The sequence below is a fragment of the Gouania willdenowi genome, chromosome 10 (genome assembly GCF_900634775.1).
Source record: "Gouania willdenowi chromosome 10, fGouWil2.1, whole genome shotgun sequence".
In the NCBI taxonomy this organism is placed as follows: Eukaryota; Metazoa; Chordata; class Actinopteri; order Blenniiformes; family Gobiesocidae; genus Gouania; species Gouania willdenowi.
The window spans coordinates 25,426,324-25,445,026 of NC_041053.1; the positions used below are offsets into that span (position 1 = coordinate 25,426,324).

Genomic DNA, 18,703 nt, shown 5'->3' on the forward strand with positions numbered 1-18,703 from the left:
CTCATATAAACTGAAAAGGGTTGCATAATAATGAGGTAGACACACAAAACTTCACATAGACCATCAGCATGGTATATCTATTTCTTTTTTGAGAATTAATCCCATCAATGCCCAATACATATGCCCAGGATTAATTTAAAAAAAGTGACATCTTCAATGCGCATGCTTCAATGGGTAGGTACTTTTGTTCCAGGCCACACTGATTTTAGCTGTGCTTTCTGCATTATAAGCTGCTACTTTTGAATCTTGGCAGTAATCATTACAAACAGTTACATAATTTTATTGTATTTTTTTTTAACATATTTACCGGAATGCAGGGCCAGTTGTAGGCAGGCATATATGAGGGGGCAGTTAGAAATGTGAAGGGGGCATCAAAAATACACATCATGCTCCAGCACTTTGTTTCCCTGTGCTTATTGTAACAATGTTTTCTTCATTGAATTGGGTTGTTAGCTATGTGTTCAACCCCAATCTACTGAAGTGGATTGCACTGAGTCAGGCCTCGACCTTCAGACTTGTTCAAACTTGGGTGTCCCACCTGATGACTAAGCTCCTAATTGTATAGCTCTTAAGGTCACTGAGGCACACAAACCCCCATAAATTATCAACCAACAACATAACCTATATCTTAACTGGATGATTTTGATTTTGGTTCTGTGTTGATGAGTTCACCCAGAGGGAGGGGCCATGGCGTCCTCTTTGGTTTTGGTGAAACTGTTTGGGTCGGACGGGAGTGAATTTCAACAGTAGTAGCTGTTTCAGTCTGCCTAAATGGTGACTATTCCCCCGTTGGCTCCGTCATGGTCACCATGGTCACCATAGTAACCACTGGGTATGGTCTGGTGACAACAGGGGTGAAATGAGGGAAGGGAGCCGGGGGGGGGGGGTTTCGGGCTCTGAGGTGGGCCTGGGCCACCTCTGCTACGGCTCTGGAGTCAGCTGAAATGTGCACCTCAGCCCTGGTGGTGATGGTGGGACATGGTTGACCCTGTCTCCTCCCTCTCTCACCTCCTCCCCCTGCTCCTACACATCTTCTACACAAGATATGATGAGAGGTTCAGGTTCTTGTTGGTGTATTTTCAAAGGGAGTTTTTGGAGACTAGTTGATTCACTCACTGATCCTTTTTTTTCCCTTACTCTTTAATTAATCAAAAAACAGAACAAAACAAAACACACAACCTTATGTGTTTCTTCTTAGTGGTCTTAAGCCTTGGCCACATTCTGTGGGGACGTATAGGGTGTAGGGCTGGGATGATATGATATGTACATGAACAATGGCTACATAAAGTGTTTGTCCATGGATATGAAAACAATGTATGCAAGGAATTATTAAGTGTTTGCTGTACCTATGGTGTAAACCAGTGATTCTCAACTGGTGGGTCGGGGCCCAAAAGGGGGTCATTCTATTCGTACACATCCCTCATTGACCAGTTTAGATAGGTCAGTCATTGGCCAGTTTAGGTCACGTGACTAAGATCAAACCTAACCCTAACCCAACGTGTCCAGACAGACACAGAATGGAGAGGGTGCATTCATCCCCCCCACTCTATTCCCTGGCTCATATTTACAACACTGCACAGACACCGCACTATACTGATACAAATTCACAAAATATTTTGATGAGTGACACAAGGAAGAGAGGAACAGGAATAACAGGCGTCGGCCCGTGCCGGCCTTTGATTCCCTATCCAACTGGGAGAATCCCTGAACTCCCTGGAGCGATCTCATCGAGAAAACACATTCCCCTGCCTAACCTGCCAGAGCCAACGGAATAACGGTTCCTCCTCAAAGTCCAAAGTGTCCACACATCTCAGTTCCTTGGCTAACAGTTCTGTGAACCCTCATACATATCACAAGATGCATGAATTTACGACAGGGTGTCCAGACAGACACAGAATGGAGAGAACACATTCAGAAAGCACACAGAAAACACATTCCCCTACCTAACCCTAAGGCGCTACGTACCCGTACTTTGGTAAACGTACCAATAGCACCGTGGATTGTTTGTCGGCAACCGTACGAATAGACATGTTCAATAAATAAATATCTAAGAAAGTGTCTATTCATATGGTTGCCATATGGACAACCCCCAGTGCTATTAGTACGTTTACTGAAGTACACGTATGTAGCATCTTAGGGTTAGGGTTAGGGTATAAACCTATATCGCAACAATTTTTAGGGTTTGGGTTTGGTTCACGGTTAGGTTTATTCTTAGGTGACCTAAACTGGCCAATGTCTGACCTATCATGTGACCTAAACTGGCGAAATAGGGGCGCTTCGTAAAGATAGTGTGTCGGTATATTGATACAGCAACCGTACGGACAGAGTTGACGCCAGGCAAGATTAAACGGGGGGGGGGGCATTAAGAAAACTTTGGGGGGCACAAAAACGCTCCGCTTTGAGTCAGTTAGAACAATTGGAGCTGCCGGAAACTCCACAAAACATGGGCATTTTGATTATTTCAGATGGCAGATTCTCAAGCTTCACTTCCTTCCCTCCATCTGAATTTTGCACTCTTGCTTTGTCGCGATGCAGCAATGTGAGTGATGTTGCGTGAATCAACAGAGCAGGCCATAGACATGAACACATTCTATTGGCTGATCCTAACAACAGCTCTAGGGTACGTTCAATAGCACAAACGTAAAACAATTACACCACAGTATATCACAGTATATCTGTGGAGCAGACTCCGGTCCGCTGTCAGTGAATGGACACAGTCAGTTGCGATAGTCAATCAGATATCTTTGATTAATAAAAAGCTCCCCCTGTAGTGGGAAGAGTACAGTACGTCGGCTGGGGGGGCACGGACCGCGAATGCCCCCCCATGATGCCGACACTGCGTACAGATAGCCACTGCCAATACCTAATGTCTCTCATGTTGGACTTGTTGGCATGCTGTGAAATGTGAAATGCATGTTGCACAGGAAAATATAGATTTATGATTTGAAAAATATTATATGTGTGTTTCCAACAACTATGTTTGAATTCTTAAAATAATAATAATAATAATAATAATAATAATAATAATAATAATAATAATAATAATAATAATAATAATAATAATTGGGTTGTGATTTAATGACAGTGGCAAAAAGGGGTCCCAGGTTGAGACCAGTTGAGAACCCCTGGTGTAAACTATAGAAATAAATAAATAAATAAATAAATAAATGTATCACCAAAAAAAAAAATGCGTTTGTGTGTTTCTCTGCAGTCCAGCTTGTGTTGCGTTCATGGACTGTGTGAGCAGTTGAGTGCATGGAGATGCTACTACTACAAGAGCTCACAGTAAACATAGTGATCCTGCGTTTAGTTGCTATGCTGCAAAGAAGTGGAACAAACTGTTCCAGAGCTGAAGTCAGCATCCAATGTGAACATTTTTAAATCAAAGTTAAAGTCACTCTTTTTCTCTACTGCGTCATGTTGTTGATGTAATGTGTTCGTTGATGATTTAAATTGATTTTAATGACGATTTTAAATATTCGTATTGATTTTAAGCTGTTGAATGTTTTCTGTTGCACTTTTTTGATCATGTAAAGAACATTGAGTTGCCTTGTGTATGAAATTGCGCTATAAAAATACATTTGCTTTGCCTTACTTGATGTACGTCTTGGCTCGTTCTTACGTAGCCACGGCAAAAATTGCGGGTGCGTGCCCAGACGTGCTCGCTCACGACGCTCTATTGTGTTTTCTTGTATCTGCAGGAGGAGCGCGCACCGGGGCCTCTGCAGGAAATCTATAGTGACCAGTCCGGACAACAGTGTGCAACACCGAGCCATGGGGGACGAACAGGAGATAATGTGTAAACTGGAGAACATCTTGGAGATACGGTGAGAACGTGAGGTCACGGTAACGGGTGCCAGATGTTCGGCACGGACAGTTATGTGTGCTAACGCTAGCCGCTAATGATGGAAGTGCACCGCTTGGCTTTTGTTACTGAGCTAGCTAATAATAACACCTCATTATCTGGAGCTTCTAGCATTTGCTTGTCGCCAGTGAAAATTACATGTTGGTCTGGAAAAAAAAAAAAAACTTAGATAAATTGAGATTATTCTGCATACTGACATGTTTAATATTCCAGATGTGCGCTGCTGTGTAACTACTGTAAACAATGGGCTCAAACTGTCACTGTCTCAGGTCGTAGCTTCAACATTTCGCGTTCGTGTTTAGGCTAATTTTACAACATTCATGTATGAGAGACCGTGTTTGTGTTGTATTTAGCATTTATACACATGGTCAAAATAATTGGGCCGTGTAACTGACTACATACATGTAGTTTACATACGTGTAACTACATTATATGTAGTACATACACGCACATGGACTCAAATAGAGCCCAATGAATTGGTCTACCTATTTTTGCAACTATGTTTGCTGTAACTTTAAGGTCACGCTCTCACACACTTCAATAGCTGTTCTTAGGATAAGCAAGACTTCAATGTAAATATGTGTGCAGCAGAGTAAAATTTTGACTGCAAATACATTCATGGGAACTAAAATGAATGTATATTATATATCATATTTAAGGGCATTTTAGTCTCTTTTTTGACAGTTTTCTATCGTCCTGTCTTTGTTTGCATTCAGTATTCATTAGGGATGTCCCGATACAACTTTTTCACTAACGATATGATACCGATATTACATCCTTGCATATCGCCCGATACCGAGATTGATCTGATACGATATCAGCACAAATCATACATACTTTTATTATAGAGGTGGGCGATATGGGAAAAATATCATATCACGATTTTTTTCTTTGTGAAATCACGATTTTTTTTCATTCAAATCATTTAGACTATTTTAAAGTAATTTACCAATAAAACAAACCAAATCACCTTCTTAAAATCTTCGCCCTAAATGGAAAAAAGGAATAAAAGATCATTCAGGACAAAGTAATTATCTTTTTTTTTTTTTAATTGTATGTAAGCAATTCATCAAACTGGTTCTAAATACAATTAACTTCAAACAAAAAGGCTGACAAGTTATTTTAGTCCCAGTCTTTTTACTTTGTTCAACTAAAGTGGTGTAGCATTAGCATTAGCAACACTTGCTACATATTAAGGCAGCATATCAGTCTAGTGATTTCTATTTGTTATTGAGGTAACACACTCATATTAATAAAATCCTACTTTAGGCAGTGTTTGAACTCCTCATTTCACACAGTTTAGACAATAATATTCTTTACAAGATAAAACATTACTTCTTTGGTTACATTAGGCCTGTGTAATATAGACCCATATTCATATCTCTATATTTTTCCTCAAAATGGCAATAGGTGATATAAACTCCATTTATTATTATTTTTCATTTTTTAAAATATTTTTACAAGAAAACAATAATGGGTCAAAGTCAGTGGAGAAAAATGCCACAAAACCCTTTTATAAATCACTAGCAGCACAATAACATTTTTTGTCACTTTTGACTTTTTCCTTCATTAAGGCTGAAATGTGATTAAATTATGTAGTGTTGCTTTTTTCAGGGCATCTCTGAGTTGTTAAAAGTAGTTTTTAGAGTAATTCACATTCAGGACACTGTCTCTTTAAGAGTGTGTAAACAGCCCCGTGAACTACAGCAGCAGATCTCTGCTACAGCGCAGCGACAGAAAGTTCGTTATAGAAGAGAAACACATGCAGTGTTTTCTCAAACATAATTCAGTGCTTCAACACTCAGAACTGATGGAGTTTAACAGACAGACAGACATCTGCACTGAGCCTCTGACAGACAGTCGCTAACACGGAGGAAGCAGCACAGCTAACTCTGTGTGTCCGTGCACTGGGGGGGAGGGGTTGTGGAGCGTCCTTCTGCCCTGTTTAAGCGCTTAATTAATCTTAATCAATGTCTGTTATGCTGACTAGCAAATGGTGTGATTTGGCAGAGAAAAAAACATTGGATGTTGTGTGCATGGACCACAGACATATAACGCAGACACCGCACCGCAAGGGTTAAAATGTGAACTACAGACGGTTCTCCAATCTCCGTGATTTGGGAGATCGTCGTCATGTTGTAATCCTTAACGATCTAATATCGTCATATCGAACACCCTTATTTTATTACTTATTTTGTAGTGTGGAATGTTAGAAAAGGTTTGATCAAGTGATGTTACTCAAACAGAGAACAATAGTCAGCAACAGTAGGTTATTTTTGTTGGAGTGTGAACCACAGTCACCTATGGATAGAAGTGCTGGAGTGGAACATTTTATTGGAGCGCTTATATCAGTGATTTTAGATGCAGTCCGATAAAATCTGATATTCATTTTCTGGCTGATATCAGACCGATATCCGATATCAATATCAGATCGGGACACCTCTAGTATTCATAAGACTTAAAAGGGTTGTTGACAAAATCTATGACAAAAATTATTAGTCAACAAAATTGACATTGGCCCCTTACTTCAACAATATAGTTTTTTTTTTTTAGTTTAAAAAAAATAAACGATTGGTGTGGTTATTAGTGATAATTGTGGCCATACCAGCCCGTCATTGCCTGATATCTGAAGCTAAGCAGGTCTGAGCCTGGTTAGTAGATGGATGGGAGACCACTGAGAATTCCGGGTGCCATAGTGGGGGTCAGTCACCCCATTGGTATCTGTCATTGTGTCCTTGGGCAAGGCACTTCACCCACATTACCCAGTATGAATGGAGTGTGAGAGTGAGTGTTGGTGGTGGTCGGAGGGGCTGATGGCGCACTATGGCAGCCTCGCTTCTGTCAGTCTGTCCCAGGGCAGCTGTGGCTACAATAGTAGCTTACCACCACTAAGTGTGGAGTGAAAGAATATTTCCTCAATCCTGTAAAACTTTGAGTGTCCAAAAAAAGTGCTATATAAAATTGATGTATTATTATTATTATTATTATTATTATTATAAAACAACCAAGGGCTGGGTGAAATGGACCAAAATTCATATCTTAATATTTTTTTTGGAAAAACTTTAGTTTAGGGAACATCTATTAGCCATTCATTAGTTGCTTATTAGCATTAGTAACATATTGCGCTTAATTTCTAATTATTAATGCCTTATTAAGTACTTATTAATGCCTTATTATACACTTAATGGCTATCTCTATTTTCATGTAATTGCAATGCCTTGATTTTAGAAACATTATTACACAGTCACAGCCATAAATGCCACAATTAGCAAGATAATTTTAGTTTCCTGCCTTGGTTTTCTCATTTCCTGTTTTGAGTTTCAGCCAAGAATTTTCATTTTAGTGCATCGCTAATGAGCAGCCAGTGTCAAAATGCGTGATTTCCAACATTAAAACACACAACTTACTGTAAATGTGTTCATCTCATACTGATATATGACCACAACTTGAACCATAAACTATCTTGTCACGTTCAGGTATTTTACTTATAGCCGAAGCGTGGCCACATGATTTTTATCTTCAATAAAAAAAATAAAATAAAAAAAAACACTTTTAAGTGCTGCACAATTTATTTTGGCAGTCCTTTTTAATTTTGATTTTATGTTTTTAATTATGTTATGGAATTTCTTCTAAAATTTCCTATCTAATGCTGCTTCTAAATTCAAGACAGGCTTAATTTGGCAAAAAAAGTCTGCTATAAAGCTTTATTTTAAAATGTTTGTGAAAAATGATGCATTCTTGTAAAAGTACATAATTGGTCAAACCAGGATTAGCAACACAAAGTAGATGTTTAGTTCTATTGCTTATGGAATAAGCACATTAGAGTATAAAAACTACAAAATGTGATGTTTACTGCATCACTACTGGATATGCTTGTTTTTTCTAAAATGCCAAACCTAAACATGTTTACCTTGCTATAGCAGGAAACGGGTAAAAGTGTATTGCCTCTATTCACTATATTTGTATATTTGTGATTTAAAGGAAGTTTGGGGTCATGGGAATAATTTTAAATAACCATGAATTATTAACTTAAACAACTTTTAGCAGTACAAAAATGTTTTTAATATCGACCTTCTTTTTTAAACCCAAACAAACTTCGACTCAGTGACGTCATGAACTGGAACCGGAAGTACCAAGCTCAATACCGCGAGGAAGCCTGATCTTAGAATAAAATTAAAATGAACGGTTTGTAACACCAAATTACAGGATGCACACACTTGGGGTATGTGGAAGCTGTCGACAAAGTCTCAGGTCGAACAGACACCACGTCGGGGAGAGATTCGATTCCACACGCAGAACTTCCTTGCTTTTATAAATAGATAGGAAGTTTCACTCTGTCAGTTGGAATAAATGCAATATGTTATCCAAGAATTGTTGTCTTTTCTTTCATCTGATGCAGAAATAAGACAATTCAGATGCAGAAGATCAAGTCTCGTCTGAAGAACGAGTTTGAGGCTCTGGAGTCTGAGGAGAAGCATCTAAAGGAGTACAAGCAGGAGATGGATCTTCTCCTGCAAGAGAAAATGGCACACGTTGAGGAGCTGCGTCTCATACATGCAGATATCAATGTGGTGAGGGGTGACAGAGAACATAGTGACACCCATAATTATGCTTTAGCAAACACAGCTCTCAGGACATACAGTATGTATTTGTGTCCATGGAGGGTTTACATTCATTTTTGTTACATGTCTTCCTCAAATATCCCTTAATCTACTTTGTTAAGATGGAGAGCACCATTAAGCAGTCAGAGAATGACCTGAATAAACTGCTGGAAACAACCCGGCGTCTGCATGACGAGTACAAACCCCTGAAGGAGCACGTGGATGCCTTAAGGATGACTTTAGGCCTGCATAGACTCCCCAACTTGAACGAAGAGGAGGAAAAGCTCTCCTTGGAGTGAGTAGCCTGCATACACACACACACACACACTGTCCCAGACTCTTAAGTCCTGCTTTAAGTGGCAAAGTCACTTTAGAGCCCTCACTCCTGGCTTTGAAACAGTTGAATGTTTCTGATGGTCTTCCAATCAGTGTTCATCAGCCCATAAACTTGGCTTTTAAGAATTTCAAGGAACGGAAAAACCCTGTGAAAAAATACTGTGTTCTGTTTCTCCTCGTCACATTGGACAAAATGAAATTGCTACCCTTGGTAGCATTTTCGATAGGTTTGGACATCGTTTGGATTTTAACGATTCTGATTCCGATTCCGATTCCCAATTTTGATTCCTGTTCTAAACGATTCTCGATTTCGATTCTTTGGGTTGTGCAGGTAAACAGGCCACATATTTCGCAGGAGAATTTTTTCATTTGAAATAGCCTTTACGCAGGCCATTTTTATGAATTCACTTAGTTGATACAGTTTAATTTGGTTGCTGTACTGTAACTAGGGTATTCAATTACAAAAGTCCCCAAATGTAACTTCTGAAATAACACTACAAGCAAGTTGGCAGTCATCTAAAAAACAAAGAGCTGCAGCCCAGGTAGATGTGAAACAAAACAAAAAAAATATTATTATTCTGGATACAGTGGAAACAGAAACTATAAAGAATAGTTATATTTTGAACTTGTTTATATTGTAGTGAAGATATTATATACATACAAGTAATTGTAGTCCAAAGACACAAAATTTGCACCACTTTAAAAAGAAAATAGATTAATATAAGACTTCTTTACATGGAGTGTAAGACAAAAGAGCAGTGAAAACCTTGGACATTTTTTAATGTTAAATGTTGATTAAAATAAAAGTATCCCAAGTATTTTATTCTTTATCTAGATATGTAAATTGAATATGACTGTTAATAATTGATATGTTTTATATAAATGGGTAAATGTGTTAATTGTTTATATTGTAATAGTTGTATGGGGTGCACGTGTCAACAAAAAAATTATTTAAAAAAAAAAAGCAACAACTGACTGTCACTGTCTGTAATTCCGAGGCAGCAGCCCCTCCCCCGCTATAGAGAGATGAGGGCAGCAGAGGACTGTCTTACACTTCTTCATTTAGCAGGGCTAAATTAAAGCTGTTCACTTCTTGAATAAGCCTATATTCGAGTTGAATTCATCCTTTAATAACTCTCTAAGTGGATCATTTAAACCGTAGAAGCAACGCTGTCTTTGATACGGTCGGAGAAGAAGTGATCAGCGCTCTCCCCTGTCAGCCTATGGTCAGCTGCTTCGCAGGCAGACACACACATTCACGCACACGCACACACAGACTACAGTCGCGTTCTGAACACACCATATACAAACCTTGCATAAACAAACAGAGCAAGCCGCGTAAACAAACTCTAGGTGCCTAAACCGAGTTTTCGAGGGCACCATACTGGACTTCTGCATCTTAGTGATACACATTTCTCTAACTGAGCAGAATGTCTTTGTTCGCTGGCAACATATCAGTCAGCTACTGCTTTAAGATCCGATCCCTAACTTCACAGGAAACTGATCTAACACTACAAATAGATCGACTCTTGATAAGAAATTCGCTTTTTGGTAGGGTTGATTACCGAAACGCAGTATCAATATGGCACCGGCTCCGACGTAAATGGTAGTAACCAGAAAGAATAAGAACGGACATTTCGGTGCCCTGCCACCCACCGGTTGTTGATCATGACGTCAGTGCCGCTTCTTAGCAGATTCAGCACATCCGTTGCTTATAACTGATAGCGAGAGGATAAAAGACCACATGGAGTTTTACTTAAAAGCCGAACAATGCACCGTGTTTGCTAACCTACGTGACCCGGAGCCAAGCACGTCAGCAACAGTAGCAGCCAGTGTCGACCCCCCCGGACAAACTGAAGTGAGTCACGCTCCCAGCGCTGCCAGTGTGGCGGACATCATCACAGATAATGACAGCAGCCTTTCCTCTTCGGGTATAGTCTTGCAGTTTAATGCCAGCTAGCAAACACCGTTGCCATTCAACGTGTGTCAAAAAAATATGAGCTATGTCTTATACTTCAACTCAGTGTCCGCTGACTTTCTGTTTAATGTTAAGCTCATAACAAGTTGTGTTTGTAGACAAAGGTTGAACTTAAGCTTTAAAACCAGATTTAAAAGGCACAGTTTTGCATTATACAGGAATGCAACAGATTGGCTAGCTCAGGGGTTTACTACAACCTGCGGCTCAGGAGCCACATGTGGCTGTTTGAGTCTTTTGCAATGGCTCCCTATAGCTTTAAAAAAATATTGAAAGAGATTTTTTTTTTTTTTTTTTTACAAACTCTATTAATGATTATTGACAAAAAAGCATAACAATATAATCTCCAGCATTATATACAGTAGTTTAATACAATATTGTTTTATTTGATATTATTTTTTGATATTTTGTTTTTTTTTTTTTTTGTAAAGTACCGGTTTAAGCACCGGAATTGTTTAAAAAATACAGAGTAGGCACCGGTATCGGATAAAAACCCAACCAATACCAAACTCTACTCCTTGGTGGTATCTACTACTAAATTGTCTTTGTATTAAATGAGTGCAGCATTGCTCATTGTTAAAGGGTACCTGTGGTGAGTTTCAAATGTGATCTCTAGCAAAATATCATATACTGTATAACAAAGGATGATTTAATTAAGTTATTTTCTTAAAAAGTCCTTGTCGAGCAGGCCATCATGAGACCGAGTCAAATTCCTCGTGTGTACAACATACACTTGGCGAATAAAGATGATTCTGATTCTGATTCTGATTCTGATATGGTGGCCGCCATTATGCTTACCTTAGACGCAGGGCCGTTGCATTTAAAGCTGTTAGTGGCTCTTTGGCGGTATACTTCTGTAGCGTATTTTCCTTCTCTAAATTGCTTCAATGACCTCCAAGACTTGCCCTTTGGTGACTGTCTCCTACTCAACGGTGTCATGCAATTCGATCTCTGTTGCACATCTGACTGCCAGCTGTGCCTGCTCTGATGCGCAAGCAAAATTCCCAAAACCAGCTTCAGACACATCAGAAGTAGCTCCAACACGCAGCCTTGTGTTGTCTGTAGTAATAAATAAAACATTATTAAAGAAATTGTGGAGAAAAGCATTATAAGAACCTCAATGAAGAGAAAAAATCAATGGAATTGCCAAGAAAACTGACATTTGATAAGATTTCCTTTTGTTATCAGTCCTACTTCTATTCAAAGCAGTCCTCAAGTCATTACTAGCAGTTCAATCTGTTTTTTGTTTTTTTTTTAGAAAATACATTTTTGTTAAGTCTTTGAGTAGAACAAGCGATCATTGTGCTATACCTGTGCCACATTTCACACACCAATGTGCGTTAGTGAAAAGCTGCAGAACAACTCTACAACAGTGTGTGTGTGTGAGCCGAAACTGCTTCACCACTATGATTGACACAATGATGAAAAATGAAATGAAGGCCAGCAGCTAAAGTAATAAAGCAATAATAGTAGTAAAGCTTGTTTTTTTTAACCTCTGAAAAAAAAACTGAATGTCTAACTCCCTTTTGTTAGCAAAGGCATTGTTGTGTACTGCATTGATTGAAGAAAACAAGCATGTCACTTATGTTTGTGTCACTCTTTTTGTAAAATCAGAATCCAACTTTTTTTTTCATGATGGTTTCTAAAAAGGTTTGTATGAAAGTCCACGCTCTTTCTTCACAACACAAAAGAAAGACAGCATTCTTATTTCTGCAGGGATATTAAGAGGGTTGATGCACCATTGTTTATATGCATGTATTTAGTTTTGTGAAGCTAGTAATGAAAAGGAAGCGAGCTAATTTCTGCTGTGTTAATATAAACTCCTATAAGTGCGATTTAGACCAGAGGCAGCAGTGCTCAAAGCAGATGTCCAAAGACCATTCTTTCAATAATTATTTATCAAGGTTCAAGATGTTTTTTTTTTTTTGGGTGGGGAGGTTTTGTGCGCAAAATAAAGAATAACTGTTTAATAATTAAAAGTAAAAGACTGAGATTTGGATGGTTTTTAAGCATCTTGAGTATCTGCATTTGTTTTAATGTCCAGTCTATTTATGAACAGTGATAATGAAACAAGCTGTCATGTTGGAAGATTGTGTTGTTGTCTTACCAAGTCTTCAGAGAAACCTGATGAAATGATGGACTGTGATCAGGTATAGTAGTTTGGGACTCCTGCCCAGGGAAGATATATTGGAGCACATGTTGACATCACGTCTCCCAAATGTCAAGGACGAATGGCTAATCTCTGTCCTTTCATCACCATGGCGTCAGCATGCTGGAGGTAATTCTTTAAATATGAAGATGTTTGTGCTGATAGTAGATTGTTGTTCAGGTCCAGGATATGTAAATAGTAAATACCTAACATAACGGACATTTGAGCCACTCGGATGCATGGCCACTCCTTGCTTTGTAGTGGTATTCGATTTCATCAAAGTGTTGTTTCAGAAGCGCATATTTAGTTTTTTTTGTTTTTTGTGCAGTTGATTTTTTGTTTTCATCTGTTAGTGATTTTCTTGCATCTTTTCATTGAGCTAATATATATTAATAATGCAAGATCCCTGCCTTCAAACAGATTATATTATCAGGCTAACATAAATGGATTTAATATTTTTATGTTTATACAGTGTCTGACCTCATTAAACTCTCATATCATGTTGGTAAGCCTTATCCAGGATGATACAGCCTCATCGTATTAGATACTTCTTTTTACAATAGAACAGTTACCAAGTTTTTTGCATTATGATTTGTTTTTTTTCAACCGCCATCATCTTGCATATACTGTATGAAAGAATAGATGCTGCTTTTTTTAGACCGTAGTCCATCTGGATAAAACAACAGCTCATGTTGCTAAGAAAACAATTGCAATTCCAACAGGAAGTTTGAGCATAATTTCTGGAAGTCTTCACATGCTTTTTTTGGCAGATGCACTGATAAAGTGGTCCAACAGCAGTTAGCCAAGTGCATCCACACTTGAATCAAGCATACATTCTATTAACTGAGCAATGGTGATCTACTTTTTGTGCTATCATTAAATTAGCCCCACTAGTTAGAAGAAAGCAGGTATTTTAATTTGCTCAAATTGTGTTCCCAACATTTCATTTTTAAGACACTAAATGCCATTTCATCCAGTTCATTACAAGTTGAACTACAGATGCCTAAGAAAGATTGATTTGGCCTACGCGTTGGCAGCAGGATTCTGGAATACCTCTACTGTGTCATCTTAGCTGCTGCTGGCTGTAGACATCGTCAACTGGAGGATAAATGACAGGTCAAAATACTGCTGTGTATAGGCTTCTGTTGCCCAATCAGTGCAGACGATTCAAATAATGTGCTACAATCTGCACTTAGCATTAAGCTGTGAAGACAGGCTCGACAGCTGTCGAACTACAGCTGGCGAAAGAAATATCTACGACTGTACCAGAGGGGATCAACGGAACATGGGAACTTGGCCCACGTCTTGACTTGTTGAGTCATTTATTGACTGACTCAAACAAATACTGCATTGCTAAATTCACGTTGATTAAAAGCTGATAGGGAAGGCAATTCTGCCCCTGACTTTCCGACACTAGCTCCTAATGATTGTTTAATATGGCTGATGTGATGTTAAGAACAATGGGATTGATTATAGAAAGCTGCAAGTACCCAGTAATAGAATAATAGAATAGAACAAATTAGAAACAAAGTTTACTGTTAATGAACCCAGGCAATTGTTTGAACAGGATCTCGTCAGCTTATTGTTGAAGCTTTGTTGCACTGCTAATGATTTGAATATTAATTTGTTTTTTTTTTTAATTTATTTGAGCTGACCCTTTGAGAGCTTTTATTTGTTTTAACACTGGCGGCTGTTAAAAGTTGGCCTTGAAACTTCAGGTATTAATGTATCAAGGATTCCAAATCCTCACTGGCTCATTTGAAAAACTGTTTCTGTAAATATCCTTAAAGTAAAGTAAAGTAAAACAGAAATACATTTGAGTTATGAGTTTGTCACACCACAGAAACAAATTTGAACCGCTGTGAGACAGGTTAGTTTTACCCTACTGATGATGTGTTGTTGCAGTAGTAATCCTGCTATCTACCTGTACTTTGAAAGAGTATAAGTATATAAAATTAGGTCTCAAAATCATGGAAAAACGAGCACTTCTCTCTGCTCTGAAACGCTGGGGGCGTGTCATTTAGAGGCACTGGAACCATGCCCACGCACGGGAAGGGCAGCGCCTCTGTGTACTGTGTCTATGGGAGAGAGCAGTGTGAAAGCGGATCCAGCATCGATAGTGCTTCTCCCATTGGTTTTCCAAAAGTGCTCGGATCGGGCCAAAACGAGTCGTCAGCGGAAAGGTCTGCTCCGCCGGAGTCCGAATGTGTACATCTCTCCCAGGTGGAGTCAGAACTGTGCCCGCTAAAGGCAAAAAGCACAATCGTGGTGCAAAAAAAGTGCTCATTTAATGGAAAATGTGGCACCAGCGAACGTGTTTTATTCCCCCGAGTCTGGATATGTGGTTTATTATTGGCTAGGGGCTGAGTTGCGCCTGCTGGAGGCTGCAGAAGTTTGGTGTGCTTCAGCAGCAGGGTTGGGTTTATGCTAATGATGGCTCCGTTACGTAACGTGGCTGTGATTTCTGACCCTCCCATTAAATCCTGAACACAGAAATTTCAATGACAATTTGTGAAGCCTAGCTCCACAATGACATTCTAAATGGTTGAATGGCTTTTTACATGTTTTAAGGAATACATTCTATTTAATGTGTTTTAGAAGAAAATGGCTCAATCTACTTTACACGGCCTTTAACATTCACTTATGCATCTCTTCGGGAACAGTTATTTGTTAAAACAAAATGTAGTGTTTAAAAAAGAAGACATACAGTAAACCCATGCTTTAAGGTTCACTAAGTTTTAAAGGTGGAGGTACATCAAGCAGGAGAGGAAGGGTGGGAGAGTAAACCCTCATCCATCAACGGTAGAGCGTACCAAGTGGAGCATGTTAAGGTTATCCCAGCTTCAAATTAGTATACTCCCAGGAAGTCAAAGCAATGGTTTTGTTGGGTCGTCATGCTTATTTGATCTCATTGGAAGATGTGTCAGGGAAAGACTTGTACAGTGTGCACACCGGCAGGAAGTTTTTACTTGTCAAAGTGTTACAATTCTAGCCGCTTTCTTCCAAGTAATGTAATAAAGATGTGATGCCAATGCTCTATTTTGATGTAGTTATATTTTTTGTAGGTAACAAAAATCCCTTCTTTACCTGAAAGCACATAGCTCATTGATATAAATGGACATCCATTTTAACTACCTTTTGTTCCCTTCGTGTAAACTCTACCCAGAAAGTTCAGGCTTATCACTTGCTGCTCCCTCAGTATCATTTTTGTTCCTTATCAGTGTAGAAATAACTGTATAGAGTTTAAAATGATATATGAGAGAATAGTAAAGCCATTATGTGAGCTTGTTTTTCGTTGGGTTACTGTTTTTAATGATAATAGTCCCCACTGTGATTGTATTGCGAGGTGTGATGAGGAGCTTTGGATAAAATTAAATCACACCTCAAAGGGCTGCACAGTGTCATTTGACACCTCAGTAACAGCAACACAAAGGGATCTAACCCAAATATGAACATACGTGAAAACAATATTGGTGTGTGATCCATAATGAATTTACTTTCTAATGGTGTGTAGTGTTGTAGACTTTGTGAAATCAGCACTAATGTTAGGAGCTCTGCTGAATTCCAGTTGCAAGAAATGTAAAAAGTACATTATTCCCCCAAAACTCAAACTTCTGCTCTGTAGCAGGCATAATGAAATGTGATATCGCTTCTTTTTTTCTGAAAAAGAGCCAGTCAGGCATAAAGTCCAAGGTCACATTTCCTCCCCAGCCATCCCCTGTAAACACACACACAAATGTGCAGGCAAGACAAACAAAAAGCTGTGCTTTTGTACATAAAAAAAATATCTTATCTTCACTATAATGCTCTTCAATTCAGGTCTTCTTTTTATTTTCGCTTTGCCGCGCCTCAGTATTTCATCTACACAGTGTACGGGGTAATTTCAACTGTGATTGGATTTATGAGCTCTACATAAGATTTGCAGATATTCAGTATTCTCTTTCATTGTTTACTCCAAACAGTTACTTTGAGAAGCAGAAAGCCGAGTGGCAGAAGGAGCCACATGAGCCTGCCATCCCAGAATCCCTTGCAGCTGCTGCAGCAGCTGCACAGCAGCTTCAGGTGTCTCGGAAACAAGATGCCCGGCAGACAGCCACCTTTAGACAGCAACCACCACCAATGAAGGTACTGATCCCAGTAATGAAGAGGAGCTAAGGTTACAGAGAGTATACATGTATCTGCTCACTGTTTACTGGATGTGTTTTGAATTTAGTGATGCTGCTGAAATGCTTTTTTTCCACATCTGTTCAACTTCTAATGGCTCATAAACCTCAAATAGATGTAACAGCAAGTGTTTTGGAATGAATGAATCCAATCGTTTCATTGAGGCTTGATAAAGACTTTATCTAACAACCTCATTAAAGCTTTTTGTCTGCAGTGATGTAGTTTGGAAATAAGCTTAAAGAAATGCAAATAAATGCTTTGGCTCCTTTTACATCATTTGCAACACATTCTAATGATGCAGGAAAAGCCCGGAAATTACTGACTTCCTTAGAGACTCCCATGTTGAAATGGGAATGTTCAGCCTTCGATGATCTTTGATTTCCTTGTCTATGCATACCCACTGAATTTGGGACAGTTTTATACATAAACAAAGGGGGAGAGGCTTCCCTAATGGGTTATGATACAGTCCTATTTTTCTTGTTTTTGTTACCACATTATATGCATTTTTAAAATATTTAAAATACAGGGTGTTCCTATTTGAGCAGTAAACATACATCAAAATAGCATACTTACGTTATTCAACATCCAAGCCTATCAGGATGCACAGCTGAGGCAATCAACTGTCAGTAATGGCTGTGTAACCACAGGTTGCTACCCTCTGGTTTAGATGAAGTTGAGTCTGATGCTACCTGACAATGCCACATGCCTGTGGCTGCTCTAAATATTTCCCCATTCTCCCCAGGCTTGCCTGTCCTGTCACCAGCAGATTCATCGCAACGCTCCCATCTGTCCGTTATGCAAGGCCAAGAGCCGTTCCCGCAACCCAAAGAAGCCCAAGAGGAAGCCAGATGAGTAGATTCTACTCCAGATGGCAACTGGTCCTGCTCATTGATCTAAAATTAGTCATGTACATTTAACTCCAGGACTGAAGGAACAGGTCTGTTAATTACAGCCTCCAATTTGTTTTGTCAGTCATAAGTTCACTTCACATCTGGTCATGTGGTTTGTTTGTATTTCCCAATGCTTTGGATGTGTTTATATGTAACTGTTTTTTTTTTAATACTCGTTAATCAGGCCCCACAATTAATTTACATCACTACAGAAAGGACCTTCTTGTTAGACTGTTGCTACTGTTTATTGCCTTAGATATTTACTGTACTTTCTCTTTTTGCAATGCATGCCTTTTTTCTGTATTGTGCCATTATAAAATCGAATAGATTAATTGACAAAGTTCAGTACAATAGTGTTTTAATGTTTACTGTGTTCTAATGACTTCCAGTCTTCTTTGTGTTAAATATTGCTCTTTGTCTAATTTTAATACGTTGACAAGGAAAATAAAAAGCTGTTTTGTACTAACTTTGTTCAGTCTTCTTTACAAACACAAAATTTAACAGACCTCAGACAATTGTCACTGATATTCTGTGCTTCCGTGGTAAATACAGCAGCAGCTGAGCAGGAAAATGGGGCAGTTTAGTCCAATATGGCAGGAATATATTGTCAACTCCCCCGCTGTATTATGTACCTCACTGTATTAATACTGCACCCATCATGACTGCAGCTATCTGTCTGCAAAAGGACAGCCAGGTCTTGCTAAATGAGTTCCTGTAGCGTTT

The 18,703-nt window shown here is 38.9% G+C and overlaps 2 protein-coding genes across 4 annotated transcripts in view; one reads left to right on the forward strand and one right to left on the reverse strand.

Annotated features, from left to right (window-relative positions):
* Nucleotides 1-18,703, reverse strand: part of LOC114471071 (moesin-like) — a 32,526-nt gene that overhangs the window by 8,905 nt on the left and 4,918 nt on the right. Inside the window, exon 1 of one of the 2 annotated variants that reach the window (XM_028459628.1) lies at nucleotides 11,576-11,993. The exons of the other annotated variant lie outside the window; for it this stretch is intronic. Coding sequence (XP_028315429.1) covers nucleotides 11,576-11,884 — 309 coding nt within the window. The 5' untranslated portion in view covers nucleotides 11,885-11,993. Of the gene's footprint in view, nucleotides 1-11,575; nucleotides 11,994-18,703 lie in introns of those variants that run through there. 2 annotated transcript variants of the gene reach the window in all.
* Nucleotides 3,639-18,442, forward strand: zc4h2 (zinc finger, C4H2 domain containing). Of its 2 annotated transcripts, XM_028459635.1 has the most exons (5): nucleotides 3,649-3,827; nucleotides 8,265-8,436; nucleotides 8,589-8,761; nucleotides 16,889-17,051; nucleotides 17,833-18,268. In XM_028459635.1, exons 1-5 carry the CDS (start codon nucleotides 3,775-3,777, stop codon nucleotides 17,944-17,946), a joined length of 675 nt encoding a protein of 224 aa, XP_028315436.1. In that variant the 5' UTR covers nucleotides 3,649-3,774; the 3' UTR covers nucleotides 17,947-18,268. The 2 variants fall into 2 exon arrangements, with proteins under 2 accessions (XP_028315437.1, XP_028315436.1); XM_028459636.1 differs by lacking the exon at nucleotides 16,889-17,051 and having other exon boundaries at nucleotides 3,639-3,827; nucleotides 17,833-18,442.

Excerpts from the sequence above, each read along its gene's own strand:
- zc4h2 (XM_028459635.1), top strand. The coding sequence starts at position 3,775 with ATGGGGGACGAACAGGAGATAATGTGTAAACTGGAGAACATCTTGGAG. Across the intron at positions 8,437-8,588 it reads TACATGCAGATATCAATGTG|ATGGAGAGCACCATTAAGCA; the intron begins GTGAGGGGTGAC and ends TACTTTGTTAAG. Across the intron at positions 17,052-17,832 it reads AGCAACCACCACCAATGAAG|GCTTGCCTGTCCTGTCACCA; the intron begins GTACTGATCCCA and ends CATTCTCCCCAG.